The sequence below is a fragment of the Sciurus carolinensis genome, chromosome 14, assembly GCF_902686445.1.
Source record: "Sciurus carolinensis chromosome 14, mSciCar1.2, whole genome shotgun sequence".
NCBI lineage: Eukaryota > Metazoa > Chordata > Mammalia > Rodentia > Sciuridae > Sciurus > Sciurus carolinensis.
In genome coordinates, this window is record NC_062226.1 from 1,558,210 (window position 1) to 1,576,256 (window position 18,047).

General features: G+C 56.7%; 1 protein-coding gene across 2 annotated transcripts in view; it reads left to right on the forward strand.

Moving 5' to 3' along the window:
• Nacc2 (NACC family member 2) overlaps positions 1-18,047 on the forward strand; it is a 54,725-nt gene that overhangs the window by 31,739 nt on the left and 4,939 nt on the right. For both annotated transcript variants that reach the window (XM_047525110.1, XM_047525111.1), the window contains exons 3-5: positions 14,396-14,560; positions 16,870-16,975; positions 17,501-17,598. In XM_047525110.1, coding sequence (XP_047381066.1) covers positions 14,396-14,560; positions 16,870-16,975; positions 17,501-17,598 — 369 coding nt within the window. The remainder of the gene's footprint in view (positions 1-14,395; positions 14,561-16,869; positions 16,976-17,500; positions 17,599-18,047) is intronic.

Consider the following 18,047-nt stretch of genomic DNA (forward strand, 5'->3'; position numbering starts at 1 on the left):
GAGGGCGTCTGCAGCCGCAGCCCAGGTAGGTGTCTGCATATCCAGTCCAATCCAGGAGGGCAGGGAGTGAGTCCTCCATCCGTCCCTGGGTCCATCTGGTTTCCTGGGCCAGCCGTGGTGGCCAGGAGGGCTCGCTGCTGCCTCGCGTGTGCCTTGCCATTGGGAAGACAGGCAGCGTGCAGGTCCCTGGGCTGCCCTGAGCATGGTGGGGCTGTCTCCACCCCAGCCTGTGAGGCCAGGAGGCCGGCAAGGCCCGAGGGATGGGAGGGAGCCCAGAGGGCATGCCCAGACCAGCCCCTGCCTGGGCTTCTCGTCCTGTCCTCTGCGAGGGCGGGGGCAGCTGCCCAGCCTCTCTCCACCTCCCAGGTCCCACGGAGCCTCACAGCCTCCCCATCTTTAACCCTCGGCTGGCCCCCAGCCCCCTGGGTGGCAGATGTTTAGTGGTGGCCAGCAGCTGTCACTCTCTGGAGACTGAGGCAAAGGCCTGCCTTGGTACTTATGCCAGCTGCACACGTCTGCCAGCCCTTCCTCCGAGGACATGGCTGCCTGTCCTCATTCCCCCTCCCTGGGGCTGCCACTCCTGGTGTTCTGCACACTGTCACCTGCATACCGTTCTTTGGGACAGCAAATTGCCGTCCACTGCTGAGCTCAATGTCCAGCTTTGTGGGCCAGCCTGTGAGGGCTGCCTGAACCCAGGGAAAGTTAGGACCACTCAGGGCCTGTGACAGGCAGCTGGATACACACAGTGGCACCCCACCTGCCCACAGTGCTGATGCCGTGGGACCCCTGGTTCTGAGAGGGAAGCAGCGCAGATTCCTGCTCCAGGTCTGTCCCTTTTCAGTGAGGCCTCTCGTCCCTTGGCATCTTCCTATCCCAGGGAGCAAGGTGCTCTGGGCCCTGCGTGACTGGTGCGAGGCCAGGAAGAACCCCTGGCATAGGTGGACAGCTTTTAAATGCACCTCCCTGTCAAATGACCACCAAGTGGGCGACTCTGACCAAGTAGGGAATGTGCCAGCCCCTGTGTGTCTGTCCCCCCAAACATGAAGTGGCCACCTAAGGGTCCCCAGACACCCCAGGCACTGTCCTGTGGTCACCACTGGGAGCCCCACTGGTGACCTCCCTGAATGACCCTGTCCATCCTGTCCTTGGCTTCTGCGTGCAGACAAGTCCTTTGTCACCAGAGGCTCTCCAGCGTCCCATCCCTGGGCAAGTCTGGCTGTTCTAGAGCTTCAGGGTAGGGCAGGCACGTACCCGTGTGCACAGCAGGGCCTTCACCAGTGTCACCGCGAGGCCTGTGAGGCATTTCCTCCTCCTCTTGGGTTCTCTTCCTCAGCAGCATTAATAGACAGCAGAAGTACTGTCCAAGTGTTCAGGTCGAGCAGCCTGCGACCCTCGGGAGACACCCTGCCATCCCCACCCCCGGGGCATCGGGGACTCCCGGAAATGCTTCCCTGCCGTCCTCCTGCCCCTCCCTGTCCCCAGGCTTGCCCACCTGCTTTCTGTCGCCGTCCCTTGCCCTCGTAGAAGCTGCCTGAGTGGGACCCCCTAGCACTCCATCTGCTCTCCCTGCCGTGTCTTGGGATTTGGCCACGTGGCAGATGTACCTGCTTCCTCCTTTGTCTCCGCGTGTTTTGCTGTGGTCTGGCGGGGCCACCAGGGGCCACCAGGGGTAGAGCCCATGCAGGTCTGTGTGGGGCCAGGCCTGCTTCTCATGGCTCACCCTGGGGGTGGAACAGCTGGGTCAGGTGCCAGGGGCGTTGACTTTGGTCTGCCACGTGGTCTGCAGTGCCCACAGCCTGGGTGCCGCCTGTCACCTTGCATCCCACAGCGGGTCCTGCTGCGGTCTCGCCACCTGTCAGGTGTTCCCTTGGTGACTGCTACCCGGGCACAGCTCTTCAAGTCTTTTGCCCGTTCTTTTTCTTTTTTCCTGAAGAGTCTTAAGAGTTCCCTGGTGTGTGGACAAATCCTTTGTCAAATGTACACATTGCAAATGTCTTCTCCCTGTCCGGCCTGTCTTTGGTCCACCTCCGAGGTGTTTCGAAGACCGGAAGCTTTACACTTGGGTGAAGACCAGGTGTTTGTTTCATTTTCTGGTCCGTGTTTTCTGCAGCCTGTTGAGGAAGCCTTTGTCTGCCCAGCGCTTGGAGCCCGTGTGTGCCTTTGCTCTGCTCCGTGGCCCCTCTCCCTGGGAGCCACGGCACACGTGGCAGGCTCGGTTCTTTCCACATGGCATCCAGCCGCTTGGCTTCGGCGCCGGGTTCATGCCCAGGGCAGGAGGGCCTGGTGCAGCCCTGAGCTGCACGCCCGTGGCTGTGACAGATCGCTGCTCTCTGGTACCGTGGCTCTAAACAAGCCCACGTCAGGTGAGCTTGGCCTCGGGTTCCTGACTCAGCTCTCCCTGCTGTGGTTTCTGAGGGACTTTTGCTGACGTGTCGTTAATCCTGTAGAGACAGGGCGGTAGCAGCCCCTTACACTCTGCAGGCTTCTGTACTTCCTTCTGTTTCTCTTGGCCCTGGCTTCCGGTTTTCCGTGGGTGGATGTTAGTCAGTCGGGTGGCAGCTTCACGGAGGTGGGCCCCAGGCCACGCCAGTCCCCCCAGAACACTCGGAGCCCACTCAACCTCCCCCCAAGGAGCCCTGCGCTGGGTGGCCCCCCATGTCCACAGTCCATAGGTGGCCCATCTGGGCACTGCGGAGCCATGTTGTCTTCATCTGGCCCACGAACTTCTGCTCCTGGCTTCTGCCCTGGACCGTGGGGTCGCGGGTGCTGGAGAAGAGGTGATTCTCTTTTTCTTGTTAGGTAGCGTTCTGTTGGAGGGACGTGCCATGTTCCATCTGCCAGTTCCTTTGCTCATGGGCAGTGCGTGTGAGCTGGCGCGCCCAGGTGTTTGCAGATGACGGTGTTCATGTGTGGCCATGTACCAGGAGTGGGGTTGCTGGGTTGCACAGTTTCCTTTCTCATATTCTGCTTGGTGCTTTTGTTGTTGTTGGTTTTTTTTTTTTTTGCAGTGCTGGGGATTGAACCCAGGGCCTTGTGCTTACGAAGCAAGCACTCTACCAACTGAGCTATATCCCCAGCCCCTGCTTGGTGCTTTTGTGAATCACGTTACTAATTGTTTCATCTTCTAGGTGTCTGTAGGGATGACGCTGGACTCTGAGCGTTGACTCTGCACCCTGTCCCTGTCTCCCGTGGCTTGAGTCCTCAGGGCTTCCTGCGGGCTCCTCTCCAGCCTTGGCCATCTCCTCGGGTCGCACACTCCAGGTTGGATGGGAGCAGGAATGTGGGCGTTGCGCTCTGGCCTCGTCCTGAGAGCAGGGCAGCCCGTTCCTCCTCCTGGGTGCTGGGCTGCCAGGGGTCTTGCGTGGATGCCATTCGACACCCCATGGGTGCTTCCCCCTCAAAGCAACTGTGGATTCCTGCTAAGGCTGGCGTGGCGTTGTCTCCGGTGCCATCTTTCTTGAGCCATTCTAGTGGGTCCGTAGTAGCCCGCTGCAATTTAACCTGCGTCTCTCTAGGCTCCCCACGTTGAGTGTCTTCTGTGTGTGTCTCTGCCCATTCTTGACTTTGGGTCTCTCTTCTAGATCTGCGACCCGTTTTGAGCTAATTTCTGTATAAGGTATGAAGTGAGGTTTTATGCGTGTGTCCGTCAGCTTCCATGTCAGGAAGAGTTGCCTCGCGGGGAAGCCCCTCTGAACGGGCACACTGGTGCCTGTGTTTCTCTGCAGAGCCGTCCTGGCATAGATAGGCATCGCTGTGTGGTACCTTATCTTCTCTGGAATTGCCCTTGCCTTCCACCAGCGATGAGTTCTGAAGAACTAGAAAAACATCTTTATAGCACCTTCCTTAAAAACCCGCCTGATGGAGGGATTACTTATGAACAGTCGAGGTCGCTTGTGGGCACTTGTCTCTGTAGGATGCTTTTGCTGGGCGTGGATGGTGGGTTGGCTGTCTCACTGTCGTGTGGTGGACCCCACTGGCTCGTGCCTTGGGTTGCAGGGAAGCCGAGATCATCTGGTGCACCCCCTCAGCTCTGCCCACTGGACTCCAATTAGACCTTGCGGGCCCCTCCGCTGTCCCTCAGCCCTTGGGCTTTCTCCTCTCGGCCTGTGCACTGGATACTTGCCTGTGTTTCTTCCCATTCTTGGAAGAGTCCGTTTCTGAAGTTCTGCCTTGTTCTTGTGTATACTTTCCGTGTCTGCCCTCATCGAGTGCCTGTTCTGCCCGTTGGTGCTCCAGTCCTGTTTAAGGAGCCAGCGGAAGCCTGTCTGCTGATGCCACCGCTCAGCCCCTCTTGATCTGTCGACTGGCGTTTCTCTCCCTCAGGGTCACTGCCGTGTGGTCTTCACTCGTCTGTTGGTTTTTAGCTGGACGCTGGTGCTGGAGTGTGTGGTGTGGCCGAGTGTCTGCGGTTTCTTGTCGCGAGTCTCACAGTGGCACTGAATCTGAAGCTCAGGTGTGTGTAGTGGTGTCGAGCACCTTCAAGGGCTTCCCAGCCATTTGGACGCTGTCCTTTGTGAAGTTCCTGTTTAAACGCTTTGTCCCAGTTTTGCAAAGTAAATTGTTCATCCTTTTCCCAAAACCATCCATGCTATTTGCTCTCACTTGGTGTCCTCTGCCAGACACACCTGCTGCGGGAATTGTCTCCACTGCAACTTCTCATTTTATTAATATAACTTTATTATTATTATTTTATTATTATTATTATTATTATTATTTTGGTGCTAGGGATGGAATGAAGACCTCGTGTGTGCTAAGCATGTGTTCTGCCTCTGAGCTGAATCCCCAGCCCCTCTTAATATAACTTTGATGTAAAGTTTATTAAATTCACAAATCTTTAACAGCTTTTATATCCTATTTAAAGAAACTTTCCCACCTTGAGATCATTATGATGTCCCCATCTGTAGGGAAAAAAATTGTTCATATTCATTTTAAACTTGAAAAAAATTGCAAGAAAAGTTCAAAGATATGCTGTGAACATCCTTCCCCTGGAGCCACGTGGACGAGGGTGTCCCCTGCATCGTCCCTCCTTTTCCTGACACAGAGCCTTTTCTAACCTTGGGGAGTGAGTTGCAGCCCAAGCCCGACAGGACTTCCTGTTCCACGGGCACAGCACAGCGTTGGCTCGGGGAGCTGCCGCGCAGTGCCAGGCGCCATCTGGGGGCCCGTCCATGCTCACAGCCCCCAGTGCCATCCGGGGCAGTGACACGTCTCTGTGGTGGGTCATGGTGGTCACTGCAGTCCCTTCTCCTGCACTGGTCCCTCTGCCGGGTCCTTCCTGAGACTGTCTTCCAGAGCCCTGTCTGGTTGCTAGGGAAGACCACCCCTCTTTTGGGCCTGTGGCTCTTACACCAGGATGGCATTGGGTGTGGCATGGCTGCCACTCCACAGATACCTCGCAGGGGCCTGCCACACCAGCTCGGATCTATATGGTGATGTCACCTTTGGGATTTGGTGGGGGTGGCCTCTGCACCCCGCTTGGCATGAGGGGCCAGGTCTCGGTCCTGTGCATCGGCTGCCTCCCCGAGTCCTGGCGTTGGGGTCCTCACCTGCGTCCGTGATGCCGGCCCGGCCGCTGCTCAGTTGGTTGCAGTCTTTTGTGGCAGAGAGCTTCCCACTGCTAGTGCCTGCTGATTTATTTTATTCCTTCGTCTGTTGTGATGATTTATTTACCATCCGTGTAGATTTTTTTTAAGCGTTTTCTGACTGTCTTGCTCAGCAAAATCTCCCTGGCTCATTTTACACTTTCCGTTCCCAGCCCGGGAGTCAGTTCTTTTCCCTTTCAGGGGGGAGTGCTATTTATTCCTCCACTCGTGCCTTTTTGTAGCGCTGAGGCCTCCTGTGCACGGGGCAAGCTCTCCACCACTGAGCCACACCCAGCCGGAGTGGCTTTTCAAACCCAAGACCTGGGTCTGGGGTGCAGCTCAGAGGTAAGCACTTGCCCAACGCGTGTGAGGTTCGATTCCAGCACCATGTAAGCCAACCAAAAAAAAACAAACCAAGGCCTGGGTGCTGGGCTTGTGCATTGCTGCCGAGGTGTCTGTTTTTATAATCTTTTAGCAGTTGGAGCTTGAGATTGATGTATTTGTAAGTCATTGGGGCCTGGGTTGTGGCTCAGTGGTGGAGCGCTTGCCTCGCACATGTGTGGCACTGGGTTCAATCCTAAGCAACACATATAATAAATAAATAAAATAAAGGTATCGCGTCCATCTACAACTAAATTTTTTTTCAAATATAATAAAGACCCATCAATAACAGAAAAAAGTTTTTTAAATCATGAGGGCCGGGGCTGCAGCTCAGTGGTAGAGCACTTGCCCAGCACGTCAGAGGTCCTGGGTTCCATCCAGCACACACGAGTCATGAGTTGACGTTTGGATGGTAATGCACGCCTGCGGCCCAGCACCTCAGGCGGCCATGGCGGGAGCATTGCTCCATCCCAGGAGTTCAGGATCAGCCTGGGCAGCGTACTGAGACCCCACCTCACAACAAAAGGCCCAGAAGCATGAGTTCAAGCTACCGTGTCCAAAGTTGGCCACCCCCCCAGGTCCTGCTGGGCGTGGACTCTCCCGCATTTGCCTGCTAGGGTGTTTAGCTCGCAGTGTGTCTGGAACCAGAGGGAGTGGCCCACACAGGACTCCAGCCTGGGTCTTCCATTGTCTCCATCTGTCACCTGCCAGTTGTCACGGGAAGGGTGTTTTTTGCCTGGCATGACAGCGCCCCTCTGTGGCATTCTAGGCGCCTGCTGGGTCCTGCCCATGAGGCCCGGCCTCCTTGCCTTCTCGCCCCCACGCCGTATTTGCCAGCTGGAATTTGGGGTTGCATCCACTCTGCAGGTCAGTCTGGGGCCATCTGACATCTTCACAGAATTGAGTCCTCCGGTCCCTGGATGTGGTGTATCCCTCCATTTACTCTTTTTCAAGCTTTTGGGGCAATGTGTTCTAGTTCTCTTACATCCTTTTAAAGATTTAGGAATTCATTTTTTTTTGTCCTAATTACATGATATTTAAGTTTCCCTTTTGGATAACATACAGAAAAAATTACTTCACACATGTGATCACATTGCCAAATGTACCAATTTGCTCTAATAATTGGTGTGCAGGCCCCTTTGGATTTTCTGTGTATGTAACCACCCGTGTACTGACCAGACAGCTGTAAGTCCGGCCTTAACCTTTGCTCTGCTTTCTTGCCTTCTTGCCTCTTGGACTGACGGAACTTCTTGTACACTCTTGTCTCCTTTCCAAATTATGGAAAAGCTTTCGATACTTTATTTCTTGCAGTAGCAGAGATGGACTCTGGGCCCTGTGCTCAGAGTGCTGGACCCTGAGCTCACTCCTGCTGGGGGACATTAGAATTGCTGGGTGGATGTTCCTTCAGAACCTTGATGTGATACATTCTATCAGAATAAGGACGTCATTCTTTTCCTAGGTTAGGAGTTTCTCCCAACAAGTAAGTTGAAATTCCACCAAAATTTTTCTCTAAACACAGTCAGGCAATGCTTAACAACAGGGGTTCACGGTGGGAGCATCTGGGTACTTCTACACAAAGTTCACAACCGTCTTGGGACCACCTGCTGTGTGTGGTCTTCCCTGGACTGGGAGGACTTTTTGTGGGCGGATTTCCTCCTGTACTGTTAATGAGCTTAGTTACATTGGTTGCTTTTTCAAGTATTGGAGCAACTTTGTATTCCTTTAGTAAATGCAACCCAGTTTTGATGTAGTGTCCTCCTGTTCCCGCCCCCGCCCCGTGTTAGTCTCTTAGAAGGGGGCCTTGGGCAGAAGCCACCAGTGGGGTGCCCCGTATCCAGGGGTTGCTAACTCAAGGGAAATCACCCATCCCTGGCCAGACCTGAGCCCCAGCCCCAGAGGTGCTGTTAAGGATGGTCCTGGCCCGCGCACTGGGAAATCTGTCCCCTGCGTGCTCCCCAGTGGGCCTTGGATCCATGTGATGGCCGAGTGGCACCCCTATGTGGGCTGGGCCTGCTTTCCTATTTGCTAATATTGTCTTCAGGACTTTCTTGCCGTTGCCCTCTCATTACCTTGAGGGAAATATCTTGTTTTGATATCAAGGTTATCTGCCTTCTTAAGACAAACTGATCCTCGTGCCTGGTCCTCCCGGGTAGCTGGGATTGCAGGTGTGGCCACTGTACCTGGTGACTTCCCTCCTTTTAGAGTTTTTATTAAAGATCTAGAAGAGTTTGTGTTTTGCAGTTTGGATTCTGTGCAGGAGGTAATTATTTCTTCACTTAAACTGGGACAAGTTCAGAATTTCCATTTCTTCGTGTGTCAGTTTTGGCAAGTCGTGTTTTCCAGACGTTCATCAGCTTCATCTGACGTCTCCTCCGTTAGGAGGCAATTGTTCTGTGATGCACTGCCTCACAGGGACCAGCTCCGTCTGTCCCAGGGCCCACACAGCCCACAAGCTAAGGATGGAGAGCAGATTTTTAAAAATATATATTTTTAGTTGTAGATGGACACATATCTTTATTTTGTTCATTTAGTTTTTTATGTAGTGCTAAGGATCCAACCCAGTGCCTCTTGCTTGCGAGGCAAGTGCTCTGCCACTGAGCCACCATCCCAGCCCTGGAGGATCATTTTCTAAAAACAAGCCAGAGCACAAGCCCGAGCTGCACGTGCCCCTCAGTGGAGAACCTGTCCTGTCAGGCCTTTTTGGGACCCTGGCCACCCTCCCGCACGCTGCTGCTCGTGTCCTTGGGTCATTTGTCATGTGCCTCACCCCACACACTGCAGGTTTCTGTGCTTGCTCATCAGCCTCGGCCTTTAAAACATGCTCTTAGAGCTACACTGTCCTGGTCAGCCCTGCCTGCTTCTGTCCACCATTTTTTTCTTTTTCTTGTCTTTGGTGCTGGGACTGAACCTGGGGCCTCACACGTGGTGAACACATGATGGGCCTCTGTGCTGCATCCCCAGTCTCAACAGATTTAGAAATGTTGTCTTTTCTTCATTGTTGTCCAGATGAAGGTTTTCTAATGTACGAAGACCCCTCCCCTTGACCCTGGAGTTATGCAGCAGTTCAGGAACAGCAGTTTCTGAATCCCTGCCAGACCGCCTCCTTGCTCTGGCGCTGGGGGGCTTGCTCCGTGCCCTGCATGGCGGACAGATGCACTGCAGGGAAGTGCCAGCCTACCCAGCAGGCTGCACCAAGGATCGAGGCGGAGCTGGTCACCTTCAGGTGGCCGGTCGTCTTGGCTGAACAGAGATGGTGTGTGCCACTCCACTCAGTGTGTCCTGACCAGCTCCTGCGGCCATTGTTTCTTCTTCCTGTGGGAGTGGTGCACTTACCATACAGGAAGTCCCTTCTCCACTGTAGTAATCTTGCTGTCATACCCACGTGGGCTGCCGCATGGCTACCGGCTCCACCTGTGACATTCTCCTGGCATGTTTTTTTCCATCCTTTCTTGACTTTCAACGTTTCTTTATCCTGTGGTTCATTTCTTGATGGGGTCTCGCTGTGCTGCGCAGGCCAGCCTGGGCTCCTGGTCAGGCGATCTGCCCTGCCTGGCCCTCTGCGTGCCTCTTGCAGCTCTGACTTTGGAGCTGTGCTCTGGTCTCACTGGCTTCTTGGGGCAACCTCGTTCTTTCTGGGTCTTACCAGCGGCTCGGGGCTGTGCCTGTGCCGTTTCCTTCCTGGTACCTTGTGACACGGATGTGTTTGGTCCAGCCGTTCTGAGGGCCATGGGGTGGTCCCTCATGAGGTTTTAACCTGCACCCTCACCTGGCCAGTGACGCGCAGCATCTTTTCAGTCCAAGCTTCCATCTGTGGCTGTGTCTCTCTTGAAACTGGGCCATTTTCCTTCTGTTGAGTGTCGAGAACTCTTTACAGTTTGGGGCACGTCTTTGTTGGACGTGTGCTTTGCTGACATTCTCCCCCACCTGTGGCTGTCTTGTTTTGCCCACCTTCTTTTGCAGAATGGAGGTGTTCCGCTGTGGTGGGGTCCACAGTATTGTTAGTTTTGTTAGGGGTTCTGCTTTGGGGTCCTGGTTAAGCTTTTGCCTAACTCCAAGGTTGTTTCCTTCTGAAAGGCTCTTGTTGGGCTTTTAGGTCTGGGATCCGTTTTTGTACCTTTTGTGCTGGTTCGAGGTCAGCTCCAGGGTGGCTTTGGTTTGGTTTGTATGTGATTTGAGTAGTCACCTCCGTTTGTTGAGGGGTCTGTTACTACACTCACTGAGCAGCCTGTGCCCCTTGGTGGAAACCAGAGGTGCACCTGTGGGGTCTACTTGAGGGCCGCTGTCTGCGCGTGGAGCTGCGTCTGCCCTTGTGCCGCACCGCATGGCCTTGATGACTAGCTGCACAGGGAGTCTTAAAACCAGAGTGTGAGTCAGCGCTTTTCTGTCAGTTTGGGTGTGTGTTGTATGCTTCTCTGTAATTAAGAACTGGGGCTTCATTTCCCTGCTCTGCGTCTTCGGGGTGGTGCATACTTCTGTGGGCATGCGTTCCTTCCTCCTCCCTCCCCTGCCCCAGGGCTCTCAGGACTTCTAGCAGGGTGGCCAGTACCCGTGGCAGCCAGGACATGGGCTGGGGTTCCTTGGTGAGGATCCCTGGGGTGCGGTCCCTGTGCCACGTGCCGTGGCACCTTCTGGGCGGGTTCCCAAGGGCGTCTCAGGCATCGGGGGCTGGGACCTGGGGCCACATCGGTGCCTCCTAGTGGGCAGAGCCCATGTACCGCCCATGTGCCGGCCTGGTGTACTCTGCTGCAGAGGGTCTGTCAGAGGGTCCAGAGCCCCAGACAGAGACAGGGAAGCGGAGGGGCCAGGGCCCCCACCTGCACCCCCGTTCTTCCATTGCTCTCTTCTGGTGCTGAGCTGAACCTGGAGCCTCACGCATGCTGAGCATGTTCTACCTGGGCAACGTCCCGGCCCCGCCTTTTGTCCTTTCTAAGTGTTTTTGTTGGGATAAAATATGAGAATATAAGGTTGGCTATGATGATCATCTTACACGCATGCGCCGTCGTCCCCAGCACTTCCGTTTCCAGATGGACCCCCGCCCCATCCCCCACCCACTCTCCCTGAGTCAGGTGCTTCTGGGGACCCACACAGGTGCAATCCCACACGATTTGTCCTTTGGTGTTGGCTGGTCTCCCTCAGCTGCAGGTCTGCAGGGTTCCTTTCCTTTCTGGACGTCGGGTCCCTGTGGTGTCTGTCACCCAGGCTGGGAGCTGCAGGGCCTTGAAGGCTCACAGGGCCCCTTGATCCCAAGTCAGGAGCCCTGGGGAAACACCCACATGTTTCTCGACCACCTGGTGTTGGCTGCAGCCATGTGGCCTGAGGCAGGCATTCGCCTGCACCCCCAGATGAGCTGCTGCTCCGTGTCCCTCCCCTGTGGCCTGTGGGACTGACCCACCTGTGTGGAGGGGAGTCGGTCACCTCTTCGTACACACAGCTGATGACCCCTCACAGGTTCCTTTCCTACAACACAGTCCTGGAAGTCACAGTTCTGTCCACAGGGACCTTGGTGGTGAAGGCAGCAGCTCTTCCAGGGGACCCCACAGGGACCAATCCTGGGATGACAGGAGGCCACCAGGTGTAGGGGACCTTGTGTGATCTGCAGGGTCCCTGCCCTGCTCACAGCTCACCCAGGGTCCCCTGCAGGCTGCAGGGACAAGCCGCCCCACCTCCCCTGTGAACAGGTCTCTGGGTTCTCCTTTAATACCCTCCCAGCTCCAGGTGGTGGCTGCAGCCCCTGATTGGCGATCGGGGGCCGTGTAAGGGGTGAGGGGTAGAAGAAGTTCAGACACCTTTGCAGACAAGCTCAACTCAGTTCAGGGTATTTTTAGCCACGGCAGCATCCGACACTCGGCAAGGCAGAAATAGAAGCGGTTTTTTGGGTGTTCTGGTGCTGACAGGCTCTGGCTGTTGGGGAGCCGGGCTGGGGCTGGGGAGGGGCATGTGTGCCGAGCGCAAACAACTTCTGCTGTTGAGAAAAACATCTCCAGGCAGGGGAGTTGTGGATGGGGAGCGTGCTATGTAAATGCCACTGTGCAGCTTGGCCGCTCGTCTGCATGTGTAATCACGGCAGGCTGAGCAGGGCGGGGGGCGGGTAATTATGTTTTAAAATATCACCCGGATTGTTTTCTGTATTCCCTGAGCCCTCAGGGGGTTCCAGGCCGTAAGGATTCTCCCATGCTCCACTGGTGGGAACTGCCACTTGACCCTGCTGACCCTTGAGCGGCAGGAGGGGCTGTGGGTCCATCCCTGCAGCCAGCCACCTTCCTGGCTTCTGCGCTCATCTTGGGGTGTCTTTTAACTTTGGGAGACTCCTCCTTCTTCCTGGAATCCAGCCACAATCAGACTGAAGTGCACAGCATGGTCATCCTGAGCTCTGGTGGTTGCCACCCAGGGAGGGGCCTGAAATCATGTAGGGACAACTGGAGGCCCGGGGTACCTGGGAGTAGCACTGGGTGATTCCAGACCCTGGAGGTGGAAGCTAAGCTGCAGGTGGTCTCAGCACCCTGCCCTGCTCCCGCCAGGCCCTTGGGACTATGGCCCATGCAATGGTCTCCTGCAGCCACTTGCTGTGGTTTTGGGTGGATGGTGTTACCCTGTTACCCAGGTGCCGGCCTGTGGGGACTGGGTGGCCCTGACTCCTCCCCTTGGAAGCTTGATGGGAAGATAACTTGCAGCTGATCCCTGCTGGAAGTTCTCCCCTGACACGAGCTCTTCTGGAGCCCTCCACGGCAGCCCCTGCTGAGACGTTGTCTTGTGGCCCCTAAAGGGGGTCTTGGCACAGGGATGGGTGCTGGCCTGGCTGGAATGGCAGGTGCACCTGCTCTGACCATGTGTCCAAGTCTGAGTCTCCTGCCCTGTGCCCCCTCAGGGCCAGCAGGTTCTGGGTGTCCAAGTACCAGGTCCTACAAGCCCCTCCCCCACGGGCTTCCAGTCCCCCTGAGGTTGACAAGGGGCCTGCTACCCTTGCCAAGCAAGGGCTTTCTCTGTGACCCAGGGTCCTTTCCTACCCACAGACCTCCCTGGTGGCCTTCACCTGTGGCCTTGCCCAGCCATGCATGAGGAACAGGTGGCACTTCTTGATGAGGGTCTCTGACCAGGGTCCAGGTGACTGTCGCAGGACACAGGGACGAGCAAGGTGGTGCCCTGCCCTGTCTGTGCAGGTCGCTGTGTGTGCAGCCTGCCAGGTCTGAGTCAGGAGTGTAAGCCTGTTGGCCAGGGTGGGGCTGTGTGGAGAGACTGATTTTGCTGGAGTCCTGCTGGCCTGCTGCTGACCCTGGGGGTCAGGGCAGGGGGTGTGGCAAGGCTCACTGGGACAAGGGGCAGCAGGGACATTCAGGGGCAGCACTGAGCAGGCTTTGGGAGTGGGACTGCATCCTTGGCCCTACAGCACTGAGGTACCCAGTAAACGGTGGATAGGCGAGGGGTCTTGGTCCAGCCTGCTGTGAACACTAGAGGGGACCCTGCATCCCAGCTGTGGTGTCCTGCTGGATGACCTGGCCAGGCCAGGCTGCTGAGGAGGCCTGGGAGGACCTGGACACCCATGCTCAGGGCAGAGCTGATGCCCTGGCACCCTGCTCTCTAGGGATGGCACAGGCATGTCCAGGGGGCCCATCTTCTCTGGGCAGTGCAGTGGGGTGCACACTGCAGAGCTGCAGGCCCAGGGCGGTCCTGGGGCCCTGGCTGTCCACTCCGGCAGTGACCTGGCTAGGAACATTCCCAGATAGCAGGAGACTGGAGCCGCTTGCGGTGACACTACGTCTGCCTGGCTTCTTACTGTCAACAGGCGTTTACAGGCCAGCTCCTTGCACTGACGTGGTTCGAGAGGCTGCGTCCTCCTCGCATGCACCAAGTCCCCTGGTCCCCTCCTGTGAAACAGGGCTGCTTATGCCCCACTGCCTCTTGCACGGAGCTGATGCGAGGAGAGCTGGGGTCCAACAGTGCTTGGGACTTCCTTTCAGCTCCTGGCCTCCACTTCTGCCAGTTTTCCCAACACCACCTGGCTCAGTGGCATAGGCCCGCTGGTGCCAGCCCTCTCTAGCCACAGTGCCTCTGGCCGATCTGTCCTGCCGCCTGCTCCTGGCTCATGCCCCCCTCTGACCTCCCGCTTGGTACCGGCCCTCATTCCCACCTGGCCTGCAGCCCCTGCAGGTGGACACCTCCTGGGAGTTGCCTCCAGCCCTCAGCATGCTGGTCCTGGGTGGCTGTCCCTCACTGGCCACCTTCTGCTCACTCACTCAGGCTTCCCTGCAGGGCAGGACCATGCCGGCAGGACATGCTGCATTCACAGCCTGGAGGATGGCTGTAGTGGGTCTGACTTGGCCCAGGCTGGCACAGAGCAGGTTCAGCCCCAGCCTTGGGGAAGATGGTGGGCGGGCACAGGGCAACCCAGCCTGGCCAGCAGACATCCACCTGAGCAGGTGATTTCTGTGCTGCAGTGCAAGAGAAGCCTGAGCCGGTGCCACTGGAGAGCCGCTCCTGTGTCCTCATCCGCCGTGACCTTGTGGCGCTGCCTGCCAGCCTTATCAGCCAGATTGGGTACCGCTGCCACCCCAAGCTCTACTCGGAGGGCGACCCTGGTGAGAAGCTGGAGCTGGTGGCAGGTGAGGCTGCCCCACCCTGTCTATTGTATGCAAATGTCCTCTCTCCCTGTTATTTTTTTCAGAGCTATGAACAATGTACTCATCACCAATCAGTCAAAGAAAAAAAAAAAGAACATCTTAAATTTCCTCTAATTTCCTTTTAGAAGAATGTGTCATTAAGAGGAGTTATTCAATTGAATTAATTTAGCATTTTAATTGCATCCCCTGGGCTGGCGGCCTTGCTGATTGGCAGGGCTGCGTCTGTGGTGTTAATGCAGGTCACAGAGTGAGCGAGTCCCGTAGTTCACCACTCTGCCTCGTGTGTGTGTCCACGGCAGCCTTAGAGGGTGGTGACCAGAGGTTCCAGGTGGCAGCTCTCAGTCCAAGGTGAAATTCCACAGGAACCAAGAGCGTGGTCGAGTCCAGAGCCCAGTGGAGCCGCAGCCTTGCCAGGACCTGGTCTTCCCCGACCTGGATTCCTCTGGTTTTCCAGCTCCCTATAGGATTTTAGGGCTGCTCAACAAAGAGATAAAGTTCATGGTGGGACTGGGCTGGGGCTCAGTGGTGGAGCGCTTGCCTATCGTGTGTGAGGCCCTGAGTTCGATCCTCAGCACCACAAAAATAAATAAATTAAATAAAGGTCCATTGACAACTAAAAAAAATATTTTATTAAAAATTTCATGGCACTGTGAGTGCATTGGGCCCTTGAGCCATTTTCTGGTAATTTTTTCCCCTGGTTTGCCAGAAAGTCCCAATTGCAGGCTGGACAGGATCCTGAGGGCGCCTTCCCTCAGCCCTAGCGTCAGGCTGTCCCCCTCGCCCGGCAGCCTGGCCTGCTCCCTCTGCACCCAGCCTTCGCACCCTGTGCTCCCGATCCTGCCCCATGGTACCCTTGGCTGGGATCCACCGTCTGGGGCCAACTTCACCAGGCTGCAGGTGGGCCACCAGTCGCCTCGGCTGGCCTTGCCTTTCAGCTCACAGGGACTCATAGCTTCCTGAGTACGGCTTCCTGGGTGGTGTGTGGTGGGGGCTGCTCTGGTGAGGGTGGGGGCAGGGACGCACACTGCGTCACGCCCTCCTGTTTCTGATGGCGGCAGCTGCTCCTGTGCACGGCCTCTTCCAGGGATCGTTGGTGTCAGGCTGGGCCATCTTGAGCTCTGGCAGGATCCCAGGGTGGCTTCTGGAATGTCCCTTAGGTGTGGCCCCAGAGGAGGTGCCTTCCACCCCCGCCCAGGTGTGGGGGTGCCAGGGTGGAGAGATGTTCAGAGTGGGGTGATCTGAGTCGGGCCAGCCAGGGTCTGACAGGAGGGTCTGTGGAAGGATTGGGGGAGGAACTCGGGGCTCCTGGGAGCTGGATGTGTGGACTTCAGTCCAGGGAGGCTGAGACTGCGGTCTTCAGGATAGATCCCTGGGGAGTGAGGGAGGGTTCCTCCAGCTGTGCTGACACCTTTTCCAGGGCCAGAAGTGGCCCTGAGGCTGCCAGGTGAGGTTCCCCCAGGTGGGAGCAGGTTCCTCCTCACCCCTGAACTGATACCACCATGGCTTCTTCCCTGAGGGTTCTTCAGTGTGGTCCTCAGTGCTTGATCACAGATCAGATGCTAGAGACCCAAATAAGAGGCGGAGCCACGTGACCTGCGAAGGCCTGGGTGCCCTCCAGTCTTTTTACCCTGCTCCTTCCTCTACACAGTGGGTGACCCTGTGTGACTCTTATAAGGTGCCCTCACCAGGTAGCAGTGTCCAGTGTGGACACAGGCCTCCCCATTGCTCAGGTAGATCCAGCTCTCTGGAGGTTCTTTGCTCATCAGGACTTGCGGGGCTCCTGGGGTGTCAGAGCAGGGGCCTCCCTGGCCATTCCTCTGCCCAGGGCTGGATTCTCCTCCACACACCTGGGGGATGTCAGCTGGCCCAGATGAAGTGCTGAATGTCTTCCTGTTCACTGCCTGGGAAGGGACTGGGCAGAAAGCAAACCCAGGACCGGAGCCAGCCCCTTAGAACGTGCACCCAGGGAGCTGACCAGGGCTGTGGTGGCCATGTCCAGCTAACAGGGCCTCAGCCCTACAGGGAGAGCTGGGAGCTAGGGTGTGTTGAAAAGTGGCATGGACGCCATGGCTTTCCCAAGCCCTTCAGGGTCCCCGCTGTGCATGGTGGCAGGTGGCCTTGGTGGAGCATGTCCTGGGGACCAGCAGCTGGGAGCTGAGGGTGCTCCTACCAGAGCAGGAGTCCTGAGACCGTTGGGCTCTGCTCACCTCTTCCGGCTCTTAGAGGTTGTGTGCCTTGGGTTTCGGGTCATAAGGCCACGGGTCTAACATATTGCTGTCTGCTGACCACAGGCTCCGGGGTCTATATCACACGTGGCCAGCTCATGAATTGCCACCTCTGTGCAGGTGTGAAGCACAAGGTTTTGCTACGGAGGCTCTTGGCCACCTTCTTCGACAGGTAAGTGGGAGGTTCAGAAGTGTGCGGGGTCAGAAGGTTCTCCTGTGGCTGTGATCAGTCTGGTCATCAACATTGAAGGTTCCCCTCATCTTCCTGACTTCACAACGTAGCCTGTTAGTGTGAGGACAGGGGAGGCTCCGGGAGGGTGGCCAATCACCTTGGACCAGGGCTTAGTCTAGAGAGGGGCTGGTATTTCCCAAATGGCTTTCCCATGTGAGGGGAAAGCACTGTACCTGTGGTGCAGTGGGCAACAGAACTCCTTCCCCATGCCAAGGCAGCTCACTCGGTGACCCGGAGGCCCTGTGAATGAGGTTCAGCCCTAGCCCATCAGCTTCCTGGCTCAGCCGATCAGTCACTCACTAAGCCCCAGGGGCTTTGTCCCTTAGAGGGAGGCTGGGCCTGCTCCCCGCATGGACCTGACCCTTGTGACAGGCACACCAGTCCCCGGGGGCCACAGCGAGGGGGCTTCTCCTTGAGTCCCCTCTGGCCTGGCTGCTCACCCCTCTCCCTCCCACACTTCGGCAGGAACACCCTGGCCAACAGCTGTGGCACAGGCATCCGCTCGTCCACCAGCGACCCCAGCCGCAAGCCACTGGACAGCCGAGTCCTGAACGCTGTGAAGTGTGAGTGGGCCCTGGGATTCCTGGAGGGTCTCTTGGGAATTTGGAAGCCCCCTCAGGTTCAGATCCCAGCCCCAGGAAGGCTGGGTGGGCCCCGGGGTCCCCTGGCCACACTCGGCCTGCCCAGGCGCTGGGCAGAGGAGGAAAAGAGCCGTCTCGAGGTGTGAGCGTCCTTGGTAGGTTTCCAAGCTGATGAGTTCAGCTGCGGAACTATTTTAATATGTGAAATAGATCTAATTTTCCTTTTTGAACAAAACCCCTTATTTACATGTTGAGGTTATTTTGAGCCTTTGCCATCTGTTCGGCCGGCTTCTGCCTCCCGCTCCTGGGTGGTGGGGCGGAACCCGGTTCTTCTCTGTGGCAGACCGCTGCCCGGCTCCACACCCCAGATGGGGAAGGAGCCGCTGTGCCCAGCACAGGCAGACAGGCCGAGGACATGGCCTTCCACAACC